The sequence below is a fragment of the Homarus americanus genome, unplaced genomic scaffold (genome assembly GCF_018991925.1).
Source record: "Homarus americanus isolate GMGI-L3 unplaced genomic scaffold, GMGI_Hamer_2.0 scaffold30108, whole genome shotgun sequence".
Lineage (NCBI taxonomy): Eukaryota > Metazoa > Arthropoda > Malacostraca > Decapoda > Nephropidae > Homarus > Homarus americanus.
Window position 1 is genome coordinate 5,472,426 of NW_024748109.1, and position 20,945 is coordinate 5,493,370.

At 41.6% G+C, this 20,945-nt stretch overlaps 1 protein-coding gene across 11 annotated transcripts in view; it reads left to right on the top strand.

Annotated features, from left to right (window-relative positions):
- The window catches only part of LOC121880144 (tumor protein D54-like), a 97,679-nt gene that overhangs the window by 1,906 nt on the left and 74,828 nt on the right, over window positions 1-20,945 (top strand). For 6 of the 11 annotated variants that reach the window (XM_042387225.1, XM_042387226.1, XM_042387231.1 and 3 more), the window contains exon 1: window positions 17,536-18,709. In XM_042387225.1, coding sequence (XP_042243159.1) covers window positions 17,752-18,709 — 958 coding nt within the window. In that variant the 5' untranslated portion in view covers window positions 17,536-17,751. Of the gene's footprint in view, window positions 1-3,927; window positions 4,045-13,152; window positions 13,201-17,523; window positions 18,710-20,945 lie in introns of those variants that run through there. The other 5 variants (XM_042387223.1, XM_042387227.1, XM_042387233.1 and 2 more) reach the window with 4 other exon arrangements.

Here is a 20,945-nt window from a genome sequence, read left to right on the forward strand (position 1 = left end):
AGGAAGGCATTGGGAAAGGAGAAAATATATATGGCATTACTCCGGCTTCAACTATTTTATATAAAGCTAGATCAAATACACTGTCATTAAGGGAGCAGAATTTACACCAAGACCATTAGAACAAAACATAAACAGTTTGTGAAAATGGAGTAGAGATTATGGAACAGTTTAAATTTGAATGCATCGGATGTAAGAGTGAAAGATGCAAACTGAAGAAATTACAATACTGCAATCATATGAAATTAATGAGACATACCACTGGTAAAGTACTACAGTATTCTGATTTGAAAACTTGCAAGAACCACAAGATGTAAAGAATACATTACACAGATTTTGGAAAATTATCGAGTAAACATTGAAGGAGCTTAGTGAGCAGTGAACTCCAAAGATAAGGGGTGCTGCAACACCCTGCACAATCATCACATGACATCTGATGAACCTTCCTAATGACGATTTGATATACTTTAGGATAGTTTAGTTTCATTAGTTGATTTTGGCCAGGAATTAAAATGTATTGGTACATAAAATATTTGGGAAAGTCACCAGAAGCGTTGTGTGTTAAAAACATTCACTGGATGCATTCGTATGTAAACATTGGGTCACTTTTATGCTCTTGGTCACTTGGGTTATCGGTCACGTCTCTGTTAAGCACGGTTGGTAAATACCGGACGGCAGGATGTTGTAGATGACCGTACAGTAAGGGTTTTGTTAAAGGGCTCATAGTTGGACACTTATCAGTGGCATGCATCTTGAGGAAAGGCCCAACCAAAAGCCATTGCTTCATGCCAAATATTCAGAAATAAATTCTCCCCTGGATGCAAAGTCATTTTCCACTGTAGGTTATGTGTTAAAGTTACTTTTTTTTTACGCAATGAATTGGCGCCTAATATTGTATGTGTCAATGGGCAATTGTGAGAGCAAAAAATGTTTATCACTTAATACTGTACAGTATCCATAATAGTGGTGCAGAGTAGATGACATGTACAGTACACTGTTTCTGTATTAGCTGTCTGTTTCCCATGGGGTGTCCCAGGAAGAAACCTTGGGGGGAATAATTCTTCAGGTGGTAGTGTTTCCCAGGCAATGAGTAAAATATTAAAATTTCCATGTGCAGTGAAAATATAGTACAGTACATTCATGTATATGTATGCTCTGTAAAAAAGTATCTTTCATGAGGGCTCCGATGAATTTTGAATTGAACAATCCACACCAATGAGAGGTATATGCCTCTTGGGCCTTTATCAAAAGCCTTCGTTCGTGGTGTCATTTTGTTTCTCAAGAATTGTAAAGATAGTTTTTTTACCGAGTGTACAGTACTGTATTGTATACTGAACACATAATATACATTTAGCTACTGTACATACCTGTACATACAGGCAGTCCCCAATTTACAAAGATCCAGATTTTTTTTAAATCTTGAGTTATGAATAAAAGATTTCTCGGGTTCTGATTTACATAAGAAAACTGAAGTTATGATTTTTTTTTCATAATCCTTTTTCGGTACCTATTGTTGCTGAGGTGCTTCCTGTACCTGGTCAGTTTGTGAAGACAATTAAATTAAACCAACATACAGTAGTACAGTACTGTACTGTGATGTATTAAGAGTGGTTAACTAAGCTAGAATTAAAATACATTAGTGTTTTGTTATCATGGCTCACTGGATAGCTGGGTGAAGCAGTGGCAAGGCATTGGCTAAGTATTTTTTATTTAAGAGTTTTTTTTTTACTGTGGGAGCTCTGATGTGATTGAGATCTCAGAGTTTGATCTGTTCTGTTGTCAGTGGAAAAAATAAAATGTTGTACGGATAAGTTTAGATTTTCTACTTCCGATAACACCTTATAAAACATCAAATCCAGTGAAAACACAACGTCTCAAGATGTACAGTACTGTACGTTTACTGTATGTAACTACAATACAATAGTTTTAGATTATTATTGTAGTGTATGAATTTCACCTATTACTTTTTTGTGGATACCAAAATTTTTAATTAAAAACGTTTTAAAACATTTTAAGACTTTTGGGGATTTTTCTTCTCCATAGGAATATACAATATCAATTTTTTTTAATGGATGTGCAGGGAAATTGGGATCTGATAGAAGAAAAATAAAATTTAATTTTTGTTTTTCTAAGGAAGAGAACCTTATCATAAATCCGGGACTGTCTGCACAAATACAGCTCCTCCCCGACTTACGACCTACTGTACTCGACTTACGTCCACCCGCACTTACGACCTGCCTCAGTCGTACCCAAATTTGGTCAAATTACGTATTTTCGAGTCCCAAAGTCAGTACACAGACAAAATTTTCATCTGTAATTCATTTTAAAATGGCTGGCAAGCTTAAACATGAGTGTTTTGTGGTGCTGAGAAGAAAAAGAGACCTTCATTTTAGATTTTCTGTGTGTTATTTAAGCATTTCCGACTTACGACCATTTCGACTTACGACCTGGATGTCGGTCCCTAACCCCATCGTAAGTCGGGGAGGAGCTGTAGTAAATTATGCTAAATAAATTTCCATAATGTGCATTTCGCACATTGCAGGATGCGAATATGTAAAGCATAATTACATTACATTAATGTATATACGTAGTATGCTACTGTATACTGTACAGTACAATATAAAGAAAAGCAACTGTATCTTGAGTGGTGGATGAAAATTTTTATTGATAAATCTTGTGACTGGTTGTGTGCAGCAACATTTGATTCACAGCTGAAGTGGAGGTGAAGGGGTTTATTTGTAGTTAAATTAAATTAAGTTTTAATACTGTATATGTATTAAATAATCACTTTAATTGTAGCTAATTAACCTTAGCTTTAGCCAAAGTAATTTGTCACATGTCTTCCTTAAGTCATATATTGTTGTGGTCATGGAGTTTACTTGCTGACTGACCCACACCACTTCGTCTTTGTTTTCTGTGTACTGTACCATTGCTTTTGCTTTGACACCATATAAGGGCAATACACTTGGTTAGGACTGCGGTGGTTGAATGGATACAGTGCTTGCCTCATGTTCCATGGATTGATGGCTTGATCCCCAGGCACTCCTAGTTCACCTAGGTTTACAACTTTGGTTGAGAGCACTACCGGCCATGCTGCCTCCTTGTGTACCGTAGTCTTAGTATACAGTGTGCTGTATCCACACTGTCCCGAATGGACAGTAATGCCTATGTGACCCATTTTCATTATTCACACCTGGTTAGAATCCACAATGCTTTCTGAGTGAGGAAAGAATGCCTTGGAAAGCACAAGTTCTGTATACAGGTGATACAAATGCTATTAAATAGTCTAAATTCACTGGCTAGTTAGGGTGGGTCATCCTGCCACTGATTTCACCCCATTACTGTACCATATAAAAAACTAGTTTGAGTGCACTAGCCCAGTAAGGCTGCTCAATCACTGCACAAATGATAATGTGAACTGGTTCACTGAATTTTCATACCCTAAAACAATAAGGTTGTTAAACTAAATTCTCATTCATTGGTTATTTATTCAGTATGACCTAAAAGTATACATTAGTACAGTATACTGTACTACTGTACAGTATGGTACTGTGCAGTATTGTACAGTATTAATGTTTAACTTTTGCAAAAAAAATTGATCCTGAATTAATGGTGGAACTACAGTACAGTACAGTATTACAGTACTGTACTGTATTGTAGTTTATTAACATGGGTTTTATTGAACAAGATTATGAATAAGTCATTCTAAACCTTTTAGAACAGTAGCTGTGAAGTTGATGATTTAACTTTATATAAAATTTCTGTGACCGGCATATGGAGATGATTCTTGAGGCACAGTACCCCGAGAACATGCTGTAGGTGAGGGGATTATAATACAGTATGTTCATTACTTGTACAGTATTTGAAAAATGAATATTGAATGCAAATTAGCTGACATTGATGATTAATACCGTTGTTTGTTAACTACAGGCAATTGAATTAGGCATTATTGGTGTTCTGGTGTGAAGCAGTGTGCAGTGGCAGTATTAAGTGCTAGTGTTGTGTGCCACAAGCCCCAGAGAGTCATGATGGTGGCCGACACTCTGCGTAAGTACCCATTCCTTTGACTCTTATTGTACACCCATCACCACTACTGGAGCGCATGTTCACATCATACTTGGTGATTGCCTATTTGTGTGCTGCTCTCTGAGTATGCTGTCAGAATTCTTGATTCGTGTTCCTTTGGTATAATTATTTACTGTATTGGGTTTAATTTAGCTTTTCTTTGGCTGTGTATTTTTTCAATGGAACTCAGTTTGCATTGATAAATAAAAAGTTGAAATGGAGTCAGAATTTACATTATTTTCGTTACCGTTTTTATTACATTATTATTATTATTATTTTTATTATTATTTTTATTGTTATTATTATTACTACTGTATTATTATTATTATTATTATTATTATTATTATTATTATTATTATTATTATTATTATTATTATTATGTATAGTACTGTAATGTATTATTATCCAAGAATGCCAGAAGCAACCAGTTAGTTGGCTTATTTACAAGGATTGAAATTGCATGGTTTACATTTTCTAGTGTACAGTACAGTACAAAATCTTCTTGTAAGTTTGTCTTGATGTTTGTCATATGTGGTACATTAGTCCAGTTCAGTGTTGTCTTGTTACTTGCATGATTCAATATTTATTTCTTGAAAACTCTACTGTTTACAATTTTGCTGAGAAGGTTTTATCCCCAAATGAAATTTATGTTGTAATCACGTTTTTCTATGCACACAGTTTTATTGACTGTCCATGTTGAACCACTTTTATGGAGCCATTACAATGTTTAGGGCTGAAGTGTATTACCGTATATTTTATTCGTTTGCATTTAACTTGATGCCAGTTCAAAATGCTCTTGAGAACTGCTGATATAACTCGGGTAAATGCAAATATTAACCTATTCCTCTACCACAATGGCTGTATAGCCCAGAATTTTTGGGTACAGTTATAGAAATGCAGTCACCATTGAAGTCAGGTGGTCTGATGAGTTACTGGTATGTGTCGTACATCACGTTGTAACCTGTTCCTCATTTGTCTGGGATGTAAAGCAGACAAACTGTACAAAAATCCTTCACTCTAGCTGCTAATGTCAAAGAGTCAGTACAGGTATATTGCCTCTCTGACAACACTTCTGTTGAGAGAAGCTAAGTACTGTTCAGTACTGTATGTATATTACCTCTATGATGTACTGTATTAGGCACTGAGTTTTTGAACTGGCCTTACATAGTATTCAATGTTCCTATACTGTTTCCTACCATTTAGAACAGTAAAAGGGTTTTTTGGCTAATCGCCCTCCTCCTGGTTGGCATTAGAAAGAGCCCCTTATGTCAGCCTTGGTTAATCTGTTATCCAGTAATTATTTTGAATACTCTGAATTTCCATATACACTAGAACAAACGCATGTTTAAACTTCATATTATATTTAGTTTTCAGCTGACAGGCAGAGAAAACAGTTCACATTTATCTCTCCCAGCTCAAATGCAACCCCTCTAAATAGGGAGTACTGTACAGTAGTTACGAAGACCTGTTGTCGAAGCTGAGAGCTATAAGTCTGTGCCACTGCTCCATTGTGCATGTGTCACACAACTTAGTGCATATCATAAAACAGTCTACAGGGTCTAGCAACCTTCAAATTTCAGTTGTATCTCCGATTGATTAGATGTCCTTGTTTTCAGTAGCAAAGAGCTTCATTTGATTACTTTTGAGTGCTCATTTTGCTACAGTATAGGTTGGTTTTCACATATGGTAATCCTAGGTGTTGGTGTTAAACTATTTCTGTATGTGTTGCAAGAGTTTTTGTCAAATAACAATCCTGGTGACAAATAACGGGGTGTTTGGACATTCTTGGCATTCACATCAGTTATCCTCAATATTTAAGTTAGGTTACCACTAAGAGTATTTTCTGTACCATTTATGATTTCCTGAAACAGGATGTCAGGATGATGATTAGCTTGTAATCACACATTAGGATAAATTAGATCTGCATGTAATACTTGTGCTTGTGCAGTATATCCTGTGAGGGGTTTATTCTCTGTTCATTGTAGCAAATTGTTAGGCCAGATAGAGGATTCCTCCTGCAGAGCCTGATAGTCAGTTAACTGTGGCCAGGTGGTTGAGTTAAACCAATTGGGTGTTGGCCTATCTCCTTTTGAGTTTGAGGTATACCCCACGGTCCACTGGTATATGCAGTACAATGCAGTACTCTAATGGTATTGTTGGCAAGCTTAGGCCACATGGGACTCATTCCCCAATTTTTATTGTGTAATGTTATACTATATTCATGTCATCCTTTTTAGCATTACAGTATATAATATGATTTCCTATTGTATTTTTGGCCTCCTTGGATGTGACTTCATTGTACCGTTCTGTTTTACAGTACAATGAGGCAAACGGATAAAGTTTGCATTATTTCCTGGGTGTGATATTGGGCTCGATTTTGATTCTTGTTTAGTTGATGTAGGCTGAATTGCCTTGATCTCTAGATGTGTGGTAAGTGTATGGAGTTGTTGGAGAGTATTTTGAGAAGGGAATCTGATTCCCCCACACCCGACACTCCTCCCCCACACCCGACACTCCTCCCCACTCCTCTCCACACCTCCTCTCCTCCCCACCTCCTCCCCCACCCGACCTCTCCCCACCCACGGCCTCCTCCCCCACACCCGACCTCCTCCCACACCCGGCCTCCTCCCCACACCCGACCTCCTCCCCCCACACCTCCTCCCCCACACCCGGCACTCCTCCCCCCCACCCGACACTCCTCCCCCACACCCGACACCCTCCCCACACCCGACCTCCTCTCCTCCCCACACCCCTCACACCTCCTCCCCCACCCACCCTCCCCACCCGGCCTCCTCCCCCACACCCTCCTCCCCACCCGACCTCCTCCCCACCCGCCTCCTCCCCACACTCCCTCCCCCACCCCGACACCTCCCCCACCTCCCCCCACCCCACCCCTCCCCCACACCACACCCTCCCCCACACCCACACCCCACCCCCCCGACACCCCTCCCCCAGCCCCACACCCCCTCCGCCCCACCCCGCCCCACCCTCCGCCCCCTCTCCCCACACCCTCCGCCCCACCCGACACCCCTCCCCCCACACCCGACACCCCGCCCCACACCCGACACCCTCCGCCCCACCCCACCGCCCCACACCCTCCACCCCGACACCTCCTGACACCTCATGAGACACCCCTCACCCCTCCCCCCACACCCCCTCCCCACCACCCCCCACACCCGACACTCCCCCCTACACCCCTCCCCCCACACCCGACACCCGGTAATGCAGTAGTGTCATTGTTGAATGAAGACCAAGAACGTAAGAAGTTTTTGTGGGATGGATTTAAGTGTTAAGGTGTGTGGTAATATGTATGGTTGGAAGATGGCGTGAGTGTAGGTGGTGGGAAGCCCGAGTAGGCAGGCTAGTTGCGGAGTTGGTGGCATAATGTCACGGTGCCACAGTATGGAGTGGCACCATCTACCACGCTCCAGATATCACCAGCGTAACTCAGGCGTTATTTCCTCACTGCCAGCCATCCGATTCCTGCCAGCATGATGCACGGTAATTGTTCTTTCTTGGGAGTGCTTGGATCACATATTTTGCGCATTAAAACAGCCGCAGCGGGGGAACTTATCTACAGCCAGTATCAACGAATGTTGCACCGATAGCGTAACCGACTTGTGTAACTTGGTGCCGTTAAGTTTACTGTTTTTTTCTTTGTGAAAATTCGTTTGAAAAAGTTGTCCATATGTGTTGAAGCGTAACGCCACTTAAAAACTTGTGTCCTTTAAATAGATTGACATAATTGTGAAGTTTTGTTTGAGTTCATTGTGAAGCGAGTGGAGTGTAATGTGTATAACAGAAAATCTTTTGTTAAGCTTGTGTAGTCACAGATCGTGACTTTCCCTCGTACCAGGAGATCCACGCCACCGTCCTGCACATCACAACTCTTCTGACCACCACTTCTATCCTCGCCCCTCACCCACCACCCATACCCCCACCTCAACAACAACAACAACAAAATTCATACGAACACTATTCCATTCCTCAACCACAGTCCCACAACTCCGTCCCTCACTCAGTCTGATTAAAGGAGATTGGGAAAAAAATCTACGGTAGGCTGACCGTCTATAGTCTATGACTGTCAAAGCTAAATCTGTGGATGTGTTAGTGTACAGATACACCTATACCGGGTGTATCAATGGATTTATTCCCTGTTTTTGTTTGTTTATTATATTTTGAATAATGTTTTTTTTTTCACCATGCGTCCTCGCTATGTCACTACCCAACCCTCACAACAACACTGCTCCATTAGTTAGTCCTCACTGTCTCTAAACACCTCAGTACCCCACAACCATTAAACCTGCCACCCACCCACCCACCCACCCCTGCTAACCCTACAGCTACTTCACACCACCCACCTCTACCCTCCCTCACCACAGCTTTCCCAATCCTCAGTACCCCTCCTTTACACTTATCATCCGTTAAGGAGTTTTACATTTGGGTGAAACATTCTGTTTGCCCATCTTTCACGTTACCAAGCAACATGGAAGGTCAAATTTCAGAAATAAATATTCGATGGATTCATTTTAAGAGTTTTGAAGACCAGTGATATAGCGTGAAGTTGTGTAAGAACAGTAAAGTCGGCATTAGAACTGGTGAGAGGCAGAGACAATGGTGAAAGCTATGAATGAACATAACCATCCATGTGATAGCAAAACAATTGAATCACAGCAACTTAAGAGTGCGAGTGAAAAGATGTGCAAACTCAAACATATGTGCTGGGCTTTTAAAACATTATTAGAAACGCACAGAGTTTCACCTCCTACAGGTATCTGCTTGAGACGAAAGACCTTAAAATAAAACATTTTCACTGTAGGGAGAGTTTAGACGAAAAATTCCAGGACTGGTGTAAAAAAAAAAAAAGGTGAACGTTTTTGGTGTTTGTGTTTGATGAGCATAAAGGAGTAATTAGATTGTCCACTTTCTGTAATTTACTATGATAAATGTGGCTCAGAGCCTACAAAAGGCTGGGGACCACTGGTGTAAGTGTTGTACCATAATGCGAGAGAGGGTTATAGTGTTAATGGTTTGGAGCAGTGGGCAAAGGTGAGAAGTCAAGTAGGATAAAAAGTTGGCTCATTGAATTTCGAAAAAAAAAGTATGAGAAGAGAATACAATATACTGTTGATTGTCCAAGAAATGTGTAGAAGTGTGACCATGGGACGAAGAAAAAGAGGAACAGCATTGGTGGGTTGAACACCTTGAGTAATATCTATGAGCAGGTGAAAATTTAATAGACGTTCATTGACTTTGTTTGTTGAGAGGAGAAATGGGAAGGAAAAGAAAGAATAGTATTATAATCTATTTTATGTATGTAATGGTGGTAAAGGGAAAGTGGTTTAGATAATTGAAAAAAAAAATATTCTGAAAGTCAAGAAAAGCGCAAGAGGTTGGTACATTTGCGGAAATATATTGCTACGCCTTCACCCCCTGCGGTAACCCGTGTCTCTAAATGGCAACTTCGCAGTGGTAGTGTTACTATTTCTGAATGAAGAGTATTGGTTAGGTAACAACGGACGTGATTGGTGGATAGATTCGCCATAGGTCATCTAGCTTGACTGTTTGGAGACCCGGGTTACCACAGAGGGGTGTATGGACGTATTTCCGCAACTGTACTGGAAGAGGTAGGTGTCTGGGTAAAGGCAGACACTATGTTTAGAGTTGGTGGCGAAGGAAGAGACATTAATAGGTTATAGATAGTATACAATATAGAACTGAAGATTAGGAACGAGCCGTTAAAATATTAGGGTTGAAGAAAAGAAGTTAAGTCCTATATAAAGCATACGAGGAATGATAAGTCCAGATTGTAGTTAGTTTAGTTATTGAACTGACTTAAAGTTGAGGGAGAAATTTAAGATGGGTAGGGGGGGGGGATGCTACTATCAGCGGATTGGAGACGTCTATGAGGAAGATTGTGATTGGTCGAGGCAGTGGCATTACAGAGTCACTCATGCGTGAATAATTTATGAAAGGTTACAGAAAATAATTACAATGTTTAGATTAAAATGTTTGTTGTGAAATAAAATATTAAGGAGAAGCTTAGAGATGACGAAGTACTGTATCCATGATCAGAGAGAGAGAGAGAGCATGGAGGGTCACTAAGTGGGCAAGTGTTGTCATAAACCAGAATGAAATCTAGTAAAGGTCTCTGGCACAAAAATAGGTGACGCTGTAAAAAAAATATAAATAGATAAATGGGTGATATGAGTGGTGTAAACAAGCTGAGTGTAATTTATCAACTTCTTACACTTGTGACAGAGAACGTGAGGCGGGTAGTGGAACAAGGACGGTGTACGAGCACATACTGTAGGCAGTCCACGTTGATGAATTTACTCACTTGCTAAACTGGTCCGGTGTAGAAATATTCAGAAAGGATACCAGAAAAAAATGTGAACAATAATGGAGGCTGCATATATTTGTCCTAACAAAACTATCAACCTTAGAGAAGGATTTGTGTCGAGCCAATACATCATGTAAATTATTAGTGAAGTCAATGAAGGGGTGGAATCAGCAAGGCAAACTGACCGATCAGAAGGCAGAGTTCTGAGGTGGCCAGCAAGGTGAGTGACCTAAGTTATAAACAGTATCAGTTCACGTCCGGGTCCTTTGTAATTTACTCTGAAGAAGACCCTGTAAGGTCGAAACTTTAGAGCAATAAACAGCTCCTCTTGCCTCCTTGGAGTCTTTCAACCACCTACATTCTCGTGTGTGTGTATATATGTAAATATTTCCTCCCAACGATCATTATCGACATTAATTAATGACATTTTAAATCTTATATAATTGAAAACTGTAGCAATTGTGTGAGACAACACCAGTGTTTGTTTCCTCACACCCCACCTAACCCCATCCTACACCACTCACCTAACTTAACCCCATCCTACACCACTCACACCTAACCCCATCCTACACCACTCATCTAACTTAACCCCATCCTACACCACTCACACCTAAATAACCCCATCCTACACCACTCACCTAGCTTAACCTCATCCTACACCACTCACACCTAACCCCATCCTACACCACTCACACCTAACCTCATCCTACACCACTCACACCTAACCCCATCCTACACCACTCACACCTAACCCCATCCTACACCTCACACCTAACCCCATCCTACACCACTCACACCTAACTACACCACTCATCTAACTTAACCCCATCCTACACCACTCACACCTAAATAACCCCATCCTACACCACTCACCTAGCTTAACCTCATCCTACACCACTCACACCTAACCCCATCCTACACCACTCACACCTAACCTCATCCTACACCACTCACACCTAACCCCATCCTACACCACTCACACCTCAATAACCCCCAAGACTGTGCCATATTGTCTTGAAATCAATTATCAACGACTCCAGTACACATCCAATCGCGTGCCCTCTCGATGGCAAACTGACCCAAAGCAGACTTGGTCACTTGGGTGCGGCGGTGAGTAGTCTGAACGAGTACATAGTAGATACGTAATCCGTTCGTACTGCTTCTGCTGTGAACAGGGCCGTGTAAGCGATATATTCTACGGGGTATTTTGTTGGTTACAGGACTCCAGTTCGCTTATAAACGTTAAATAAAAGTAAAATATACAGTATTTGTTTTATATTTTTCCTTCTTTTATAACTCATGTGTACATCAGTTTAAAATACTTTTACTTGAGGGCCGCACTTATTATACCAAACACTGGCTTGGCGGGCCGGATGTTGCCCGCGGGCCGTAGTTTGGCCACTCTCGCGGCTGTTTTCGTCGTTTCTTCAGTTGTGCAACATCAGTGTTTAGACTTTTTAGAATGTCTTTACGTTTTTTTTAAGTCACTGTACAGTAGTTAGGAGATGCAGGTACTGTACTGTATTCTATATTGGCCACTGGTGGTGGATATTCTTGTATGGAAATATCAGAATAAAAAGTTGTCTGCAAGTGTGGTGAGGGTAAACTGCTGATGTCGTCTTTTGCCATTGATGCTTCGTCAACAGGTACAGGAGTTAGCCCCCCCCCCGGTGTATACAGTAGTAATTCTTTATTTTTTCAATGGCTCATGTGATCATTGTGTTGACTGACTCCTGGAACAAGTTCATGTGTTCCCAAACTACTTGGAACTTTCTTGTGGTGTCACAGAACTTTATTTATTTTACAGAAACTACTTACATTATTACTGTCACTTGGTGCTGCAGGAGAGAGGAACCCAAAGATTCTCACACCCTGAAAATTCTCAGGCTTAATTTCATTTGGTCCTTCTCTCATTTGGCAAACTTTAAGACGAGTTAAATTACTTTCAGAGATTTAGAGTCCTAACTTTTGACAACTTACTGTATTTACATAGTGACGTGGATAAACAAGGACTGTTCTTATTCTCTCTGCACAGTGGAATCAGTGAGTTAATATCTTAAGGTCGTGGAACACTTTAATTTTTATGACCTTACAAATGAACGGTCACAATTTTCTTTGTAACCTTATGTGGAATTTGTCACGCAAGCTGCTACGTAGAGCCACAGTTATTAATTGGCTATAGGTAGTCAAGTCACTTAGACTGGGCATTAGATAATAAAGGAGCATTGATCCTGAAATCCCACTTCGTAAGCGAGTCAGGACTAAACCACTTAGCTACCCTCCCTCCTCGTGTTGGGTAGTGATGAAGCAGGCTGGACGTGAGGTGAAGCCTGGAGTGACCGTTGCAGCTGAGCCAAGTGACAGGTGCAATGCATACAGGCGAGTGTAATGTCGTGACTCATGGTCTTTTACCTTGAATGCTGTTTATGAATTTCCCTTTTCAGGCGCACTTTTATGACAAGAAGGCTTAACTAATTCACAAATTAGACCCAGCTATTGGTGTTTGAGGGCTCCTGTGTTGTCAACTAGTAGTCTTAGTGGGAATGTTGCATGGTCATAAAGTGTTATTTGAGGATCAATACCACATTTGTACAGTGCAGTACTTAAAAACGGACATTGTCAACATGCCAAGCTCAACTAACTCATAGTTGTTCATATAGATACCATTACACACACACACACACACACACACACACACACACATGGATACTTTTATGTACCGCTTATGTGTGTTTTTCCTCCACTAGGTAAGTCGTCATCTTTGTTGGGATCCCTGGCTAGCCTCTCCAGCAATGGTGAGTGAGTCAATTTTACCTTCTCTCTGTATACAGTAGATAAAAGCTTCTAGAACAAACCCTCCACACCTATCACAGCTACAGTACAGTATTTCACCTTTACTAAGTTGTTGAGAGGATTGTTATTGATTGGCCTTATGTACTCATTCTTGTGGAGTGTTTATGTTGTGCAGCGTTTTATTTTAGGTAAGATATACTGTACGAGTTTTGGCCTGTACAGTATTTTACGGGGCAATGAGAAAACTAGGGGTTGACGAGTGTCTTATTCTGACTGGTTATGACGTTACTGTATATGAGGGCTCCAAAAGTGCCATTGACAGTAAATGGTGAGGAAATTTTAGGTGAAGGAAGAGTTCATCCGGGGTCTGTCCCGATTCCCATGTGTGTTTACCATGTTGCTAGAGAGATGCACTACCATCTCCAGACTCTAGGACTGACCTGCCCTGGGAGTTGTTGTTTGCTGATGGCTTAGTGCTGATAGCAAGTAGTATTGAAGAGGCAGTGGAGACATTTAAGAAGTGGAAGGATGGAATGGAGTCAAAGTTTTGAGAGTAAATGTGGAGAAAACAAAGGTGGTGTGGGTGGGAGGCCTGTGGCTGAAAGTGGCCATGTGCTGTGTGAGGAAGGTGTAGGCAGTATGGAAGGTGGGTACACAAATGAGGTTGATGGCTGGTGAAACTCAACATAGGGGAACAAGTCCCTGGACTTTGTTGAATGTGTTGATGAAGTCTTCTTCCTGCTGCATGACATGATCTGTGCTGGAGGGAGGTGCTGAAGCTAACTCAGTTACAAGATTCAGAAGTGGCTGAAAGAATATTGAATTTTAATATTCGCCATGTACAGAGGCTGGTTTAGTGTGCTGTTCTTACTCATCCTGTGAGCGGTATCACAAAGGGATTGCAGTACAGAGTAGAGGTCACAAAGGGTGTGTATAACAGACCCCCAGTGGTCAGGGTATTATGACATTGGATATTAGAGCATTTCAAATATTTTGTTTGTTTAGTTCTGTACATAGAGGGTAACTTGGTCACAACTGCGTGAGTACAGCAGTGTGAAGCAAAATGCCTGGCTGCACACACTGTTCTTCACATCTGTATGAGAGGTATTAAAGCACACTGTTTGTGTTTGGTTCTATACTTGGCGGCGCTTATTTTTTTTGTCAACATGAGCACCGCCAAGTGGCCACCTGGTGCATAACACTAGCAGCTATGTTCTACTGTATGGTGATCGTACATGGCCGAGATCATGTAATTATCGGCCAGTATCGGTGTTGTTACTTATCATCGGTGACTTTTTCTTTACCTGAACACTATAACTGCTGTTGGTAACAGACAGCCGTGTGAAGCCATGGAACTTCATTGTAACAGACAAACGCTTGAAGCCTTGGTCCTTGACTGCATGAAATAGCCAAAGTATCCTACTGTAATTGTAGTTATAACAGACTACTTTAGGTCCTGGTTTGGACTGTTCTTGTACAGTAGATGTTGCTGTCGACTACACCCTGAGGGGGGCCCCGGCTGACCGTCTTATGTAACAGCAGTTGCTACAGACATTCACTTAAGATCTTAGACATTTACTTTGAGTTCTGATCAACAACTTCAGAAAGCCTTTGACCCTAACTGTTATACAAGTACTTGAGGCCCCGGACATTATTTGTAGCGGTTTTAACAGACTGCTGCTTGAGACATTGGGTCTTCTTTGTATTAGTAACAGGTGCTTCAAGTACACTTGGCACAGTAGTGTATGTCACTTGACCAGTATCTGTAGTAACAATTGTGCCAGACGACTGCATGATGAGCAGTATCGTCAGCTGTGGCAGCGTTGAGTGTAAGCCAGCTTTCCACTCAGTGACCGTATCACTATGTACAATTTTATAGTGTTCAGGAAACTTTATTCCTAACCCTTATTCGGAGTAACTTTTCCTGGACATACATAAAAATAAAGTACTGTAGACTGGTATGACTTTGCCTAATGGGACTGCGAATATATCTTGCCGTATAACTGTACATATGTGCACAACTCTTATATGAGGGTGACGTCATCGTCGCGGGTGACGTAACACGGAAACAGCTCGGACCTGACGAAGGTGGGAGGGGGTTGTAAAGTTTACCTGTACACATTTTGTACATTATTATCAGTGTTCCAGCAACGTCTTCTCGTTGTTATATTGGTTACTGCGGTGTATCAACTTTTACTCAGAATTATGTACAATTACAAGTAATATTATTATCGTTATTGTAAATTTGGCAAAGGTGGCACACCTGAACAACTGCTCGCGGTTACCACCTACTGCCGTTCACCACGTCTCAACTTGTTTGTCTGGCGCACGAGATTTTTTCCAAGCGTGATAGTTATGAACGGGGACTAATATTTAATGTTAGGAGAGTTATAAAATTTATAGGACATATTAAATTAGTAAACTGTTATATGTATTCCATTTTCATTGGCGGTGTCGGGAGATAATGGGTTGTGGTACGGTACAAGTTCTGCCAGTGATGCCGGCAGCACAGGTGACGGCGGGTGCTTTGGAAGCCTCACTGTCAAGCTTGAATTGTTTTCTCTCGTAGTTTGTTTACGTTTTCGTCCACACTGTATCTCTCTGCGTTCAAGTGAATGTGACAATGATTGACGGGATTTATAACCATAGACCTAAAGTGTACTAACGTGTGAAGGAAGTATTGCATTGAATTCACTTCCTGTGTTACATACTGTATGTTCCGTGGGACGAAGTTTTCCCAAGTGATATCCTGCCACATCGTTCTAGATCACATAAGTGCTTTGAGATATGTGTATGGTGAGGAAAGAAGAAGAAAATAGAGCCTCTAACTCTCATTAACGTTGTGTACTGTACAATATATACATGATCTTTAGGCGAAAATTATACGATGAATCTAATATTACAGCCGAAAATATCCATCATGCTAATTAACACTGATCCACGTGGATGATGTAAACTAATTCTGTTATTTAAGATGGATCGAACTTAAAATGAAGGTGTATACAGTGTTGTGCTGGTGTTGGGAGCGTGTCAGGGTCGTCCAGCTGATGATTATGACGAAATGAATTGAGGGGGGGGGAGGGGGTGGGAGACGTGAATGTGGGGGAGGGGTTTCCAATGTTACCTTAGTCCTCCTCCTCACCAGAATAACTAGACTAAGCGAGGGAGGATGAAGCCCCACCATGGCCAAGGTTGACCATCGTCACCAAAGGGATCCTTGCTATAATTTAAGCCGGTGAGGAGCCGAGTATGGTTGCCATATGCAGTTTATGGGAAGTAGGTAGGGAAGGGGGTGATGGTAACTGGAGTAAAGGTGTTGGCGAGTGGAGTGAGAACGAGCGAGAGTGGTGGCGTTGGTATGGGATGAGAAGGAACGGTGGTGGTGTTTGCGGTAAGAATTTGTATCCCGTGAGTCATTGTGTGAGATGGCGGGGACTGAGAGTAGAAGGTGAAAGTGACTCCTCCACCCACACACTCACCTGGCTGCCGCCTGCTTCAATACTCCCAGATGATATATTCTGAGTGTCCTGGAGAGAGTTAGAATACAAGCTGAATTAATTATGTCCAGGCTCCTAAAAATACAATTGTGCTATTCTGGACAGACATTAATAGCTTTGTAGTTTAGGGTAGATTTTTCTCACTGAATCATCACGGGCGGATCTAGGAATATCGAAAGGGGGGAGGGGGGGACATGGCGAGCAGAGCGAGCCCACCCAGGCTGAGGTTGGGGGGGGGGGCGCTGTAAGTCCCCCCAGAAATGTTTTGAAACCCGACCCAATATAATGGGCATTTTGAGGTCATTTTGGAGTCATGTGCACTTGAAATTAGGAGATATTCTGAGGTCAATAGTAAATACTTTTTACTAGACAAAAAGTCTGAATACAATACTGCATTAAAGGAAAGTATTGGAATTTTCTGATGAAAAGTGGGGTGGGGGTCCGGAACCCCAGGACCTCCCTCCTAGATCCGCCCTTGATCACATATTCGTATACAGTACTGTGCAATATATTCTTTTTTTTTTAACCGAAATACTGAATAACCTTTAACCTAGTTTGCTGTAATTTTAATTCTAGACAAATACCATGCACATCAAGCTGATGCCTGTGTGCCGTAGTCATGCCTCCGTTTATTTTCATTAGTTGACGAAGGAACCATAGTATTTATAGATTGCATATCATAAAATATTATCGAAAAATAATTGCTTCCAGACGCGCATTCAAATTCTGCATCGTGTCCCTAGATACAGTCACGTCATTACTGAGACACAATGTGATATGTGAAGAGTAAATATTTCATGCAGTGTTTCCTTTATCCTTTGTTTCCAGTTTAAGTGAATGATCAGTAACATGTCAGTAATGCTTTATACAAATACATCGAAAGTTTATGTATCGCAAGACGGTAACTGATGAAGTGGACCATTAATTGGAGGAGGTCTCCGACCTACCTGTTAAGATGAAACGTTGGCTTTTGTGACTTTCAGTAGTGGTTAGAAGCTGAATCACCTGTAAGGCAGACGGTGTGTTTTGTGTTATATTGACTGTGGGGACTCGAGGATGGCGCACTCCCCGGAAGATATACAGAACAATAATTTCCAGGTTGAGCCTAACCCTGTGACAACCTCACCCCCGACCACCGCCATCAACATCAATGAGCCAGTCACATCCACGTCATCATTTACCAGTGCCTCTCTCCTGGCACAAATAGTTGCAAGGAATTTGGACAACTTGACAGATGACACCGCGCCGTCTAGTTTAAACAGTATTATATATAACGATGAATATCTGGAGGACCCGCTGCCTGACCTGACCCTTGAAAATCTTCGAATTCCTGAGGAGTATGGCGACCCTTCTCTCGGATACGAATTTGTTAATAATGTTGAATCCGATTTTCGCCTTGATAATTCGGAAGCACTATTGAGACATCTAGAAGTGCTAGGTGTTAGAGTCAATGAGGATTATTTCTCATTAGACTTTGATCTGACCACCTCTCGCAGCGCAAGTGTCAGTAGTGTTTCTGACACGGGAAGTGCTGAAGACCACGAACTTGTCTCCCAGGGTCACACTGACGCCACAACACCCCGATTACGCAGAACGTCGCCAGGTCACTCCCGCCAGAAAGAGCATATCGGTTCGGAAAAGTTATCCCGATTACCAGAGGACGAAGACGAAGTGTTTTTGGAGATAGAAGACTTAGATCACGAGGTAGCCGAGGCAGAGATCTTACCGTCTGGAGGTGTTAAGGTGACTTATGAAAACTACAAGAAAGAATACCGATCCAGGATCAGTCCTCACCATAACTTCTTGAAGTTCTTAGAAACCGTACATAGCGGGGTAGCAACAGACGATACAGAGAGTGTGAGGCCGGAGGCTGCTGCAGCTCCTCTCACCGTGGAGGGAAGGTACAGGCGAGTTCTCCTTGCATTCCAAAGAGGAGTCAGACGATCTGATCTCCGAGTACGAAACCTGTCAGCCATACCCAGCAAGTATGCTCAAAAACTACGGAGGTTCTTAGGTAAGAACATGGGAATGATATTCTAGATAGTTTTTATATTTATCTTTAGTAGTTTTGTTATGGGTACAAAAGTTATTTAGAAATACCCTATACATGTATGTTAGGCTTGGCAGTAGACTCCTTGCCTTCTCTTTAGGTGAGAACGGTGCTTACCAAGTGTCTCCCTTATTGAATTTCAGTATTAAAGTGAATTGTCTTCCCGACTGTTATCCTCTAGTCAACAAGTGGGTCTTCGGACCTTTAATTTTCACCCATTAGACTCGTCTGACTAAGAGGTAGAATTCCGGTTACCAGAATTTAAATATAAAACAAAAACAGATTTTATTATTTTGTTTTAATCTGTGCCTTTTTCTTGGTTTTATTATTTTTTGTTGGTTTTTGTCACAGATGGTTTTAATAATTTATGACTAGATTTGGAAAAGACATATGATAGGGTGACCAGAAAAGCATTGTGGGAGGCATTCCAAGTGTATGGGGTGGGAGGAAGGCTATTAATGCAATGAAAACATTCTGCGAGAACAGCAGGACAAAGGTAAGAATAGATAGGAAAGATAATGAAACTTTTGAAATAAATGTTGGAGTTCGATAGGGATGTGTTATGGTCCCTTGGTTGTTCAACATATATAGGGATGTGAACTATCATACACTGGTGATAATAAGCTTTGTTACAGGGCTGCACACATCTCAAATCCTGATTATAAGGGAGACAAGTTGCCACTGTTCAGTATAATAACTGGTGACTGCTTCTGTTTACAGTTGGGCCTCATATTCTAATGTGTTCAGATCACGTATTATAAGTGTCCAGGGGAACCAATCTCTCTCTCTCTCTCTCTCTCTCTCTCTCTCTCTCTCTCTCTCTCTGTACTTAATTGAGTTCTTTAAAACTTTCAGTTGTAAAAGTAGAATAGTTTATCCATGCATTAAGATTAACTTACACTTAGTTTTTACCTTTAGATGTAGGATGAGTCTGGGTGACTGATCAAATCTCTTAGTTTAAAAATTTGACCTTTTCAGTGATATTTTTTTAGATAGAAAAGAGTATAAGCGTATTAACAAGTTATAAAGATAGTTAAAATACTTAAACTTATTAAAGCCAACGCAACAGCATTAAATAAAAACAATGATTTTTCGGTTTTTTAAATGGTTTTTGTCTACTCTGCCCTCCTAGCATACAGAATTTCCTCTACTGAATACACTGGATATAAAAGATGTTGTTCATTAAACTTGTTCCAGCATCACACCTGCACTGTCTCCGAACCCAACACTACACCCGTATCTGGCCCTGGCTCAGTACTACCCCCATATCTGGCCCTGGCTCAGTACTACACCCATATCTGTACTCCAACACACACACACAGTACTCCAACACACACACACACACACACAGTACTCCAACACACACACAGTACTCCAACACACACACACAGTACTCCAACACACACACACAGTACTCCAACACACACACACAGTACTCCAACACACACACACAGTACTCCAACACACACACACACAACACACACACACAACACACACAAACACACACACACACACACACACACACACACACACACACACACACACACACACACACACACACACACAGTACTCCACACACACACACACACACACATTACAACTCACACACACACACACACACAGTACTCCAACACACACACACACACACACACACACACACACACAGTACTCCAACACACACACACACACACACACACACAGTACTCCAACACACACACACACACACACACAGCACTCAACACACACACACACACACACACACACAAACACACACACACAGTACTCCAACACACACACACACAGCACCCACCACACACACACACACACACTCCACCACACACACACACACACACACACACACACACACACAGTACTCCACCACACACACACACACACACACACACACACACACACACACACACACACACACACACACACACAGTACTCCAACACACACACACACACACACACACAGCTCCAACACACACACACACACACACACACACAGTACTCAACACACACACACACACACACAGTACTCCAACACACACACACACACACACACACACAGTACTCCAACACACACACACACAGTACTCCAACACACACACACACACACACAGCTCAACACACACACACACACACACAGTACACACACACACACACACACACACACACACACACACACACACAGTACTCC